Source organism: Apteryx mantelli, chromosome Z (assembly GCF_036417845.1).
Source record: "Apteryx mantelli isolate bAptMan1 chromosome Z, bAptMan1.hap1, whole genome shotgun sequence".
Classification (NCBI taxonomy): domain Eukaryota; kingdom Metazoa; phylum Chordata; class Aves; order Apterygiformes; family Apterygidae; genus Apteryx; species Apteryx mantelli.
This window is the reverse complement of record NC_090020.1, coordinates 32116864-32129541: the sequence shown is the minus strand read 5'-3', so window position 1 is coordinate 32129541 and position 12678 is coordinate 32116864. Positions and strand designations below refer to the sequence as shown.

The 12678-nt window shown below is 39.7% G+C and overlaps 1 protein-coding gene across 11 annotated transcripts in view; it reads left to right on the top strand.

Moving 5' to 3' along the window:
* Window positions 1–2475: 2475 nt before the first annotated feature.
* TUT7 (terminal uridylyl transferase 7) overlaps window positions 2476–12678 on the top strand; it is a 33733-nt gene continuing 23530 nt past the window's right edge. For 3 of the 11 annotated variants that reach the window (XM_067316763.1, XM_067316762.1, XM_067316761.1), the window contains exons 1-6: window positions 2845–3067; window positions 3990–4997; window positions 9284–9462; window positions 10082–10198; window positions 11212–11389; window positions 11830–11918. In XM_067316763.1, the coding sequence (XP_067172864.1) occupies window positions 4490–4997; window positions 9284–9462; window positions 10082–10198; window positions 11212–11389; window positions 11830–11918 (1071 nt within the window). In that variant the 5' untranslated portion in view covers window positions 2845–3067; window positions 3990–4489. The other 8 variants (XM_067316757.1, XM_067316756.1, XM_067316755.1 and 5 more) reach the window with 8 other exon arrangements.

Sequence of the window (12678 nt, the reverse complement as noted above, 5' to 3'; positions counted from 1 at the left end):
ACCTGTGAGTTTCTGTGAAACATAAAAACAACAGGAGTTTCAGACCATCTTGTATGGATGCACTGGCAAGGAGTTTCCACAAGACCAAGCAGTGGTTGACCCAGAGCAGTCAATATGACATGAAACATGTGCTGAGCCTGCAGCCATTCAAACAATTTTATGGAAGGAGGCAAGACAGGGCTTAGAAATCTTTCTATATTTGGCACACCTGCCACATTTGCTCATAGCAATTGTTTTGATAAGTTAAGCTGTCATAACATTCCAGGCCCAGCCCAGAGAATGTCCTACCAGGAGAATTTTCTTATTTTGAGGGGGTCCTCTAAGGGAAGGCAAAAGTAATTTCTGAGTTGTAATTCTGGCACTAGAAATGGACTGCAAAGCATTGGACTTCAAGGCTATGACGTTCTGTCTTCAAAAGGCATTGTCAGTAATTTTGATATGTCTCTACCTTTCACCTCCTTTCAAAATCTTGTACATAATTTGTTAAGAAAGACTGGACTGGAATGGGAAGGTATTCACACGAGGACTACTTCTAGGATCAGTTAAGAGCATTTCTTTTCCATGAATATGGAAGCAAAAGAGCAGTAGGAGGAAACTCTCTTAAACTAGGCAGTTATTAGGTAATGAAGAGGGCCTGTAAAAACAGAAGGAAGCAATAAAAGGAAGAAGCTGAGCAAGTGCAAGCAATATTCACAAAATACACATGCCATTTAATTCAGTAAGAAGAAATTAAGATAACAGAAGTAGAAGTTCTCCTTCTACAAGAAACCAGATACATGTCCATTTTCTCAGTTCCCTCGACTGTAAGCAGGGCGGTTTGGCATTTCTATTCTCCTTTTTAAGGTAATCCATTCAATTACTGCTAAGGAAGCAACACCATACTACGTTTTCCCCATTTCCTGCATTTGTGTCTATATTTGTAATGAGTAATTCGCTCTGAATGTTACCTACTTATACTGGTTAGTTTTAATGAGACGTGGATTACAAGGGGTTGATTTTGGTTCCCAGTGATATGGGAATGTCTTCAGTTCTCTAATGACATTACATTCAGAATAGTCACTTATATTGTACTGGTTTTCTAATTGTTCTTGTCATGACCAAATATGACAAAAATACAGACAAAAAATCTTTTCAGATTAGTTGACTTCCACATTAAATCTATTGAAGTATTCTCCCAATTACAAGAAACAACTATATCCACTACTGCGTCCTGTGTTGGCAGGGCTGGCTGTGACATACGCCCTTGCAATCTGGAGCCTGTTTGGTGACCTATATTTGAAATGACTGGTGGGATCCCAGCTCTACAGCAAGTAGCGAGTGGCCCAAATCACAGAGATAAAGAGGTGTTCTGAAATATTTGCACATCTAGCTATTTTGAAGGGTTGTCCTGGTTAAATTAATCTACAAATGTAACTCTCACATATTTAATAAACCTGGTATTTAAAACTGATTCACTTCAACTAGTACAAACGCTTGTACTCTGTTAGCACTAAGTCTGACTTAGCTTAATTTGAAGTGGAATGATATCTGTATGCAGACAAAGCCTAACGCTTAAATATTTTCCCCACCACAGATCAGCAGAAGGAAGCAGATTTATTTTCTGCTAATTCCACGTATGTCAAACTTATAGTCTCCACCAAAACAGTTTTATATATTCTTCCCTTTGCATGACTGCATAATTTTATTTATAAAATCTGGCCATATTGTGTAGCAAATAAAAACCCTATCATAAGTAAAGCTAATTTGCGATGCTAGTCAACTGTAAACGTGCTTGCAAAGTAATTTTCTCACCACCAGTGACTCACTACTGAAACTTAGTGTTCAGGGACACCGGTAGGTGAAGCAAGTTTAGGTTGTCAGCACTTGTATTTGGCATCCTTCCCATTATTTAAAGGAAAAAAATCTTCTACTTTTCTTGGGCAGTCTAACTGTCGTCTCAGGTTTGTCTTTGAGGATGTAAACATGTCCTAAAATCGACCCTGTGTTGTGCCACAGTGCGAGGGCAGTCACAAATCCCGTACTTGGGGTAAAACTCATACTTCCCCACAACTAGAGACCTCAGTTTCCCTCCTGTGCAGCCTAACATGAGCCCTGAGGTGGGAAGGCGCAGAGAACGACAACAGAGTCGTCCCCGGCGTGGGGAGGCCGCGGCCACCCGACGAGCAGCGCGGGCGGAGCTTGTAGGGGACGCCGGAGCGACGCGAGCCAGCGAGAGCCCCCCGCGCGCACCGTCAACGGCCGCTGCCAGGGGCGGTGATGGCGGCCCTTGCGGCGGGTGGCGGAGCACTCCCAGCAGCCGGCAGCGTGGCCTCCCCTGCGTCACGGCAGCGGCGAGAAGGGCGGGGCGGGCTGCCGGGGGCGGGGAGAAGGGCGGGGCGAGCTGCCGGGGGCGAGGTGAAGGGCGGGCCGAAGGGCGGGGCGAGCGCTGCCGGAAGCGCCGTGGCGGACGGCGTTCGCAAGGGACCGGACCGCTTCCGGCGCGGCACAATGGCGGGGCAGCGGTGAGGGCAGGGGCAGGGTCAGGGGCGGCAGCGGCCGCCGGGTGAGTTCCCTCCCCGCAGCGGGGCCGGGCGGGAGCGCCCGTGGTGCCGGCTCCTCCGGGGGTCTCCCCCCCGTTGTCGTCCCCCCCCTCCGCCCAGCCCGGGCCCTGCTTTCCCCCGTGGCTCGGGCCTGGGCCTCGGAGCTCGGGCCGGGGCGGCGCAGGCTCTGCCGGACCCCGGCGGGTCTCTGCCCCCGGGCCTTGTTTCTGTCCGCCGTCGTTGGGGCGGGGAGGGCTGGAGGCCCCCGTCCGTGGGGGGGAAGGGGATGGGGGGGGTGGCGGGCCCCGGAGCGGCAGCAGGAGGCTGCCCGGGGGTGGCGGCAGTCTGGAATCAGAAGCCCGGTGTCCGGGTCCGGTTGGTAACTGGCTGCCACTACGTGCTGCTTCTGAGCTCTCAGAGAGGGACTGCAGCGCCCAGCTGCGCCTGCACCCAAGAGCAAGCCTCTTGCCCAACTGTCTAGCCTGACGCCTTGCTTCTGAACCAAACGCTGAAGTGAACTTTGACTTTGTGCTCTCTTCCATCACAGGGTGTGTTTCATCATCCAACCTGATGGTTGGGTGTGGGTTTTGCTTCTTGGGCTGACTCTAAAACAGGCTGTTTCTAGGTCACTCTAAAATACAGATTTCACAACTGTTTCTTTCTTAAAGGAGGTAGCAAGTTCACTTTGTGCATTTTAAATTCTTTCAGTTACTAGCTAGAATAACTTGCTCTCCACAGTAACGTATGACTGACTGAATTTAGCTTTTTGGGGCAAGTATCCAGTTTATTTTTGTCACTCATGTAAGAGCAAAACACTTCTGCTTAAGAGAGGAATAAACAGTAAAGCTTCAAGACTGTAGGAAACAGTGAGATTCCTAAAAGTGCCTTTAAGGCCTGCAGAATTAAAAGGCATCTAAGCAAGTCAGACACCATGGTCCCATATTAAAGACAGCAGAAATACGTCTACTTAACTGCTTCTAGTAAATGCCCTATAGCCTTCTCTGCATCCTTAAGCACATACATGTCTTTTGAAAGAGAAAACATTTTGTTCTCATGTGTATGTGGCTTTACTTAAACATTATTCTGTGTAGTTGTGACTGCTGCTATTTGTTTATGTTGGGTCCGTCTCTTCCAGATAGCTCCTCCTTTCACAGTCCACTCAGGTTTATGCTAGTACTTGAGTTACAGCTCTCTGGAAGTGTTTTACATTAAGAACATGGACATGACCAAGTCTGGGGGGCAAGTCAACAGCCCAAACTTCTTAGAAAATACTAAAATAAGATAAAAAAATACAAGTATTTCATATCTAGTGATACGAGACCTCAGACTACCGGTCTACATAAAACATGCAAGTGCACAGGGCAAAGCAGGGTCATTTCTTGATTATTGTGTGATATTTGCTTCACAGACAGATTGGTGCTCAACTTCTGAACCTCTCTCCTATTTGACCACGGTTTTCATTTCCAACAGGTGAACAGTGTCTGCTGTTGGGGGAAGGTGATTATTCAGATGAAGTGGAATGGCTTTTGGAGCATCCTCTTTATTGCCTCCCATGAATTCTACCTGCACCTAAGTTCCTAGAATCTTTCTTTCAAAGCGTTCCTGTGCTGCGAGCTGAGACTCTGATGTGGACTCTTGAAACAATTTATGCAACTTTGTTATCTGTCCTAAAGGCATCTAGACCTTCATATCCAAAAGTACATGGGCTGTCACTGAATTTTGTGAACCACTTGTAGGTTTAGGCACTTTTAGAGGAGAAGGACAGCTGAGTTTCAGACTGCCTTTTGTTTGGTAGGAGCAAATTTTGTTTTCTGCCAAGACTTGCATGCCTTAATGGTATTACAGGGCCAGGGCTTTGATTGTTGGCAGTTTCCTTCTCCAATAATAGCCAGTGCACCTGTGTTTATCAGTTGATTATTTTAAAATGCTACTTTAACTCTCTAATTTCTAGGTGTGAATCATTAAATTGAATGGCAATAACAATGGGAGATGCTGCAAAACCTTGCTTTGCCAAACAAAATAAGGAACAGGAAACTCTGCATGAAGAAGAATTAAAAGGGAATCCCTTACAAAAAGATTACCAAGTCATGGATGATTATGGAAATGGCCATAGCAATAAAATAGATATCAGCCTTCAGAAGAAAAAGGGAACACCAGCTCATTATGGAAGTAGTCCCAGACGAGGACCACGTAGTGTTTTGAGTAGCCCAAATTCACTTAAAAACATGAGTCACAATCAAGGGTCAAAGTTATTTGATATCCAAAAAGACCAAGTGAAGAAGTGGATATCTGATGACCATCGTGGTAATTCTGACAGCTGGAGAGAGCACAGATCTGCAGTCTGGACTCCCATGCTTAATCGGACAAGAAAGGACTCTCTTCAGGAGGTCGAAGGTGCAGGAAATAGGAATGTAAGAAGACAACTTCAGAAAGACTTAACAAGTGAAGACTTTTCAGACATGCAGAAAGGAAGCTCTGGTAATCAACATGTTTGTTTATTTTTGCATAGCTATTCCATTTCTTTATATACTATTGAAAAGTACAATTTCAAGATTTATTGTTAAAGCAAAAAATTGGTTTTATTCTGTAACACCTTGCAAACTGTTGACTGTACTATATTGCAGCACTTTAAACAAATTGTTACAGCACATGATGCAGAACTTGTCTCGTAAATTGTGTTGGCTTGGTAAATTGGTTTATAAGTGGTAAGTATAAGTAGATTGCAGCATCTTTGTAGTGTCTCTGCAGTTTTCCAGGTACAATTTGACCGAATCTGTCAAGATCAATAAGGGGTATTTCAGTTAAACTGCTACAGAATAAGACTTTTGGAGCTATCAATGAGGTCCCTAACCATATATCTTAATGAAGATAAAAACAATGCATTATAGATATTGTGGGGAGTTTCTACGTGCAAGAGGCAATAATGCAGCAATAACAAAAATAACTTTTTGTGCATATTGAACTTCTCTGGATGAAATGGGACAACTGGTACTAATAATGAGAGTATAATTCCTGAATATTGAATTGCAGAGGAGAACAGAGGCAGGAGGGGTTAAGGTGCTTGGTATTATCAGTTCTTCATTGAACTTGAGCCCAGAAAGAAGTGTAAGTAGACAAAAGCAGTACGAAGCTTTAAAGAATGGAGTATGTATTGGATAAAATGAGAAGGACTGAGGTACTGATGAGCTGCTGCTAGCAGGGATCTGAAGTTAACAAGAAGTCTCTCTTAGTTTATCTAAGAAAGGGGCCAAGGGCAATATTGATCTGCCACTCTGCTAAGAAGGAAGGATATTGATGGCTGATGCCCAGAAGGCCAAGAGTTAAATGTCCTTTCCCTTGGTATCAGCTGTCACTAAGGAAATGAATTGTGAGCAGGTGCCTCATGTCTCTCATTGTTGGAAGTAAATTGCATTGCACAATTGAGCTCAACCTCAGATGAGGAAACAGCAGAGTAGAATACTTAAATGTTCTCAGATTGGTTGAGTCTACCGAACTTCATCCTGTGAAACTTAAACTTGCTGAGGTAGGTTTTGGGGATCTTTGGAAATTACATTTGAGAACTTATCCAGGAGAAATGAGATACCAGCAAACAGGAAAAGACAAACATCTCTTAAAAACAACAACAACAACAAAACCCCCGGAATTAAAAAAAAAAAAAAAATACACAACTTTAATCTTGGAAATCCATTCTGGAACAAATAATACAACTTACTATAAGTATTTGGAAGGTAACACAGAAATGAGTAGCAGTCAGCATGGATTTGTCAAGAATAAATTATGTTAAGTCAGTCTGATTTTATTTCTTCAAAGGGTGATCAGCTCTTGCGGCCATGGGAGAAGCAATGGATAGATACCACTAATAATGCTTGAGACGCTTTTATGTGACAGTCCTATAAGTCAACTAGAGGATATTTTTCTAGATGAAATTAATGAGAGTTACAAAGTCAATTTGATAACTATACTCAGAGAATACTTATCAATGATTTTGTCAAAATGAAAGGAAGCATTGAGCAAGCATCTACAAAGATCTTATTCTGTTTGATGTTTATTATGCTATCCAGATGATGAATGAAGAGAGCATGCTTTATGAATGAAGAGAGCATGCTTATTAGTCTGTATATGCCATGGAGCTGGTAGGAGCTGAATGCAGAAAAGCAGGAAGAGATATTAAAATAATTTTGCAAAATTGGAGACATGGCCTAAAAATAGGATGAAATACAATAGAAATATGTGCAAATACCATTATTTAGGTAGGAATGTCAACTGCACAAATGCAGGAGAAAAAGCTACTAGGTAGCAGTTTTTCGGAGAAGAATCTAGAATTATAATGAATCAGAAGATGATCACCGGTAGTCAGTGTCATGCTGTTGTGAGGCATGAAAACAGAGTTGCAGCCTGAAATATTCTTTATTTTAAGTGTTTGGCAGACTCTTAATTGCAGTGCTCTGTTCAGCTTTGAGCACCCCATTTCAACAGACAAAATAGAAACAATCCAAAGAAGACCAAAAAGAATGCTAGGACATGTAAGAAAGCAGAAACTACATAAAGCTTAAACAATCCCCAGTCTTTCTACAGAAGGAAAGGCGGGACAGGGGCATGATGATAGCCTTCAGCTATCTAAAGGAGTCTTAAAATAATCTGTTTTGCCTGCTTCTAAAAGATGGGAAACAGAGCAATTGGCCTAAAGTTCAACAAGAAAGATTTGGATAAGGAAAAAAGGAGAAGTTTCTAATCGTAAAGCTAGTGAACTACTGGAATAGCTGCCTGAGGAGCTCACGGGATCTGTACCTGAAGGCCTTTAAGAACAGGTTAGGCAAGCATCACTCAGGATTGACCAAGCCCATTTCATCCTTGCTGCGAAGCACAGGCATGGAATAGCTCACCCCTTGAGGTCCCTTCAAGATCTCTATTTCTAATGTCTTGGCATTTCCTTGTACTTGAGATCTTTTATGTACTTGTCTCTTTCCCTCACCTTTTTACCTACCTGATTGTAACTCATAATGAGGGAGTTTAGTAAATCTCTGAGGCACTGATTCTTCTGCATGACCTGTAACTTTAACTTGTCTTTAGTACTTTTGGTCATTAGCCTATAATTAGTTTGCCAGTACCGTAACTGCTGAATAATATTAGAAATATTTACTTTGTAAATTTTTTTTAAGTTACTTTGTGCTCACAGAAATAAGTGATTAGTAGGTACCTGTCATAGACTTTCTTGCAAAGTAATATATTGGACATTTTCTCCAAGTTCTGTCTACACTGATCAGTAACCAAATATAACCAAACAGCTGTTGTATTTATTAGGAATTTTAGCAGGAGAGACATGAGTATGAGAATTGAAGGGATGTATGAAGTTAAAAGACAAGTTAGACTTCTCTTTCTGCTTCCTGGGACTTCCATTGGAGTACTGTCCCTGCAGACTATTATACCTTAGTTCTGTTCTGTTTATTCTGGCATAAACTTCTGCTGAAAGGAAGTGTATTACCATTCTTGCCCTATTCCTGCTGACAACACTAGCACACACATGCTGTGCAGTGAAGTGAATCAAACAGCTGGTTGAAAACTCACAGCCAGGTCATCTCTCTTTACCAATTATTAGAGACAAAAAATTGGTATGGGTGTGGGGTTTTTTTGTCTTTTTTTAATATTACAAATGAAAACCTCAGGCTATGATAAGGGATTCAGAGTTTAAGAAGATTGCAAAAACCTTCTCAGAAGCACTCAGAACTTAAAAATTCCAAGTACCTGGACATCTTGTATAGATGCTTAAATGAAAGGTAAGATGTGATCTAAACTCATGCATTTTGCCTGTGTAGCTTCCTGAGATCACTACCACATGTATTCTTCTGACTGCTGTCAATACCTGCTTCAAAAATTGCAAAGCTTACTTAAAACTAGAAATGATATGTCCATTAATGTCTTCCAGAACTTTTGATGTAAACATAACAAGCTTTCCAAGCATGTTCATTTTGCAAGATGTGTAGCTTTATTAAGCAAGGTATGCAAATATTATCAAGTTAATTATTTATTGACATGAGTAGCCAAAAGGGACTATTATCTTGTTTTTCAGTTGTCAGTTTAATAATATGAAGGCAATCCTGATCCATATGCTGGTTTAATTGAAAGGCAAGTGCACAGTTGTTTACAGTTGTTGCAGTTGTTACTGCTGATATTAAATTGCTGTATGTCAGCTAACTCTAACAATCCTATATCTTAGTGCTCTTATGCTTAGTGCTCAAATAAAAGATCATTCAAATTGGCCTATACTTAGTAATTCTATAGTATTCTAGGTAGTCTGTGGGACTGCTGATTTTTGAAATGATTTGTGTATCTAAGCCTTACTGGGCATCCTGAAGTGTTTGGACATAGTCTGTCTTTTCATTCGAATGCTGTACAGATATATCTCAAGTAGACAGTGAAATCTACTGCATTTAGGGTTTTTTTTTTTTGCCAATTTTAACAAAACTAAATAAGGCTGACTTTTCTTCTCTCTTTAATGGGACAAACTATTTGGGGTTTTTAATTAATTTATTTTTTTTAGGTGGTGAGAGTCAAAACAATAATACTGTAGGTTATGACATACATGTATACTCTTGCTATTATCAGATTTGCACAGAACAGACTAGGAAACCATACAGGGTAGATTTGTATCTTCTTTGGTTAGCACATAACCAGAAAGGAAACTAAAGAGGTAAGAGGAAAAAAAAAAAAAGCTGCATAGTATTCTGAAGTTATTTGACATGTTTGCTCTCATAACTTTTTATAAGAAATGAAGAAGCACAGGAAACCAAGGAGATCAAGAAGAACTAGAAAAGATGAGTATGATCAAGATGAAGAGGTGGATGGTCCTGTCATAGATGAATCTGTGCTGTCGGCAAAGGAACTTCTTGGGTTGCAGCAAGCTGAAGAAAGATTGAAGCAAGACTGCATTTATAGACTGAAGAAGGTGCTGTTGTCTTTACCTATATAGTTCTCTCCTATTTGTTTAATCAGTAAATACAATGTAGAGGGTACATTCTGAGCAGTTTTTCTGACTGTAGCTAAAAAGTGGTTATATATCTGAGGTAACTGACAAAACTGGTGCTGTTAATGAACTGTCAAGAGAAGACAAGTTATCCTTTGTTTTTTTACTATATTAAATCTTAGTCTATATCCATACTTTCACAGGAGTTTTAAGCGTAAAAAAAAATCAAATACACAATTTTATGGAAGCAAGTTAAGCAAAAATAGGCTGTTCTTTTAGTTTGTGAATTTAACTACAGGCTGGGGCAGTGTACTGGAAAAGTTTTATTATATGCTTGTCCAATTAATATAATCTCCCATGGGTACTGGATATTTTCCCCCATAAAAGACCAGATGTTGGATTTGATTGATCTGATACCACCATTCTTCTGGCATTATATATGGTATTCAAACCTTTTGTCTGTAAAAATGAAGTTAGGAAAGCTAGTGTGCATATTTCTGCATTTCAGAGTTAGCACTGCTCTACTTGGAAGGAGCATCGAATAAAATGAAGGTAGTATTTTTCTGTATCTTAAGGGTTTTTTTTATCATTTCTATTTTAGCGACCTCGAAGCTACCCATCAGCAAAATACACCTGCAAATTGTGTGATGTTTTGATTGAGTCGGTGGCTTTTGCTCATAAGCACATGAAAGAGAAAAGACACAAGAAAAGCATAAAGGTAAGTTAAGGACAGTAAAAGAAGTATAAAGCGCAGATTCATGAAACTGCCCTTACCCTGCTAATGAGAATGAAACTGCATTACTTCCAAAACCATTCCTTATGTATTTTTACCATATAGATGTTTAAAACCCTAAGTGCTTCTCAAAAACTCTGTGATGCTGGTGAAAAGAATAAACTTGGGACCTGGACCTTGCTTGGGAATTTAATTTGTACCTTTTCATGTCCATTATTGAAGGAAGTCCTCAGAGTATAATTCACTAATGTCTTGTTACTGGTGATTTAAGTATAATATAATTAAAAAGGAGTAGCAACTGACCCTTCTGTCTTGCTGTTCTTTAATCCTTCTAATAATATAATTACATTTAGTCTTCTTAGCACTTATTTTATTGGCATATTTCAACAATGAAGTGTTTTGATAAAGTTCAGAGCAGTGAGGAGTAACAGTAAGCAAATATACTTGATATGGCATCATTAGAAATAACCACCTACATGTCTAGGTGAAGCTTGCCATTCGGAAATACTGTAAATGAAATTCAGAGGTTGTTGAGTATTGTAGGCATGTTTATATATAAAAAGAAATAATAGGTTTGTTTTGAGCATAATCAAACATCAAAGCGACTTCCAGCCTTAATTTTATTTTTTATTTTTAATTAAATTTCTCCTGATCCCTCTTACTTTCTCAGCTTGAAGTGGATGAAAATCAGTGCTTTGTGCAGGTTTTCCATTTTTTTCTTTAACTCCTACCCTTTCCCACTTCATAGGAGATGAGGTTGGTGACATTTTTTTCTATTCCAAATATATGTAATGTACCTCTGCACGTTACTGAAGCCTCCTGGAGTATCTAATTCTTTTTATCTGTTATGGTTTCTGTTTTGATATACTTGTTTCCAATTACCTCTGGTATTTTGAAAAGCCATGATAGTGTTAATTGGGATAAATTGCACTCATTCATTCGCGCATACTAAGCAACTGAAGAAAATCATTAAAACATCAGTCTTATTATCTTTAAAGGAAAAGCAAGAGGAACAGCTGTTAACTACCTTGCCTCCTCCAACGCCTTCCCAAATACAAGCTATTGGTGTCGCCATTGAAAATGTAGTGCTAGAGTTTGGCTTAAATAATGAAGATTTGGAAGAAAGGCTCAAAATTAAAACGACAATGGAAAACTTACTGCATCAAAAATTGCCAGGTATTTTTTGCCATTTTGCTTTAGTGCTAGATATGTTAACTTGAAAAATTTCACCAAGGTGAAAACTTTCTTAAAAACCTCGGTTAGTTAAATAATAAAACACTATTTAGTAACTACATTCTGCTGGATGACATGATGTGACCAAGTAGCCTCATATCAGAATTAAATTACAATGGGTGCTAATGATCCAAACAGACCTGTATTGTAGGAAAAGATGAACAGGACATGGGGAATATTTGACCTTCACAATAAGCCTTTGCTACGTACAGCATGGGAGGTAGGACTTCTTAACTCAGCTCTGTGCTGTTGGAAGACCCTTCTTCACTTCCTGTGGCTATTGAAAATAGACGTAGGTTTAAGATCTTCTGGCAAAGCAGTAAAGTAGCTACAGACTTAGAACTAGATATAGAGTAAATGCAGTACAATTCTTTCCATTGCAGAGAGCTCATTAAGATTGTATGGCTCCTCCTGTAGCAGATTTGGTTTCAAAACTTCAGACATAAACATAGATATCCAGTTTCCTGCCAACGTAAGTAAGACCATTTTTGTTACATACATCCAAGTGGTTTTGGATGTTTGCACCTTTATGTAGATTATAGCTTAACTGTAACATGCAACAGTGTGGTAATCATATTTTTTTTTTACGAAAATGCATTAGGTAAAACAGAGCTACCACATTAATGCAGTCTTAAAATAACATTTTTTGCTTCATACACCACTAATGGTCATGTAATATAACATGGCTTTGTGCTTTATTGAACTTTCCTTCTAAAGAACTCAAAACACTTAAAACTCTTGGTAGTCCTATAAGACAAAGTTATTTATCTTCTCTTATAACTGAATCAAATGGCAGAGCTGTGCTTTTGCCTCTACGCTGGTGTATGCACGTTAGGGTTTCCAACTGCTCGGTTATGTTGGAGCCATGAATCCATCTTTGTCATTTATTTGTGAAGCAATTTAAAGTCTTCATTTGCTATTTGAGTTATTTCTGTACATTTCTCTGCTTGAACACTGAAAAGAAGTTAAGGATTGTGAAAAACTTTTGATTCTGTGTTTGAACTTATTCCTGCTGTAGTAGGTGTGACAGCCTCATAGCTAAAATTTAGCATTTTCTCAGGGACACAAAGATAGAAATGTAATGGGGGCAAAAAAACTATTCAAGTTTATAAATATATATAATTAAAAATAATACTGTGATTTCAGACTTTGACATGAGGTAAATCCCCTATGTCAGAAAGCTATCGTATTTAAACACTGAAATGGTATTTCTTTAGGTTTTTACATAACCA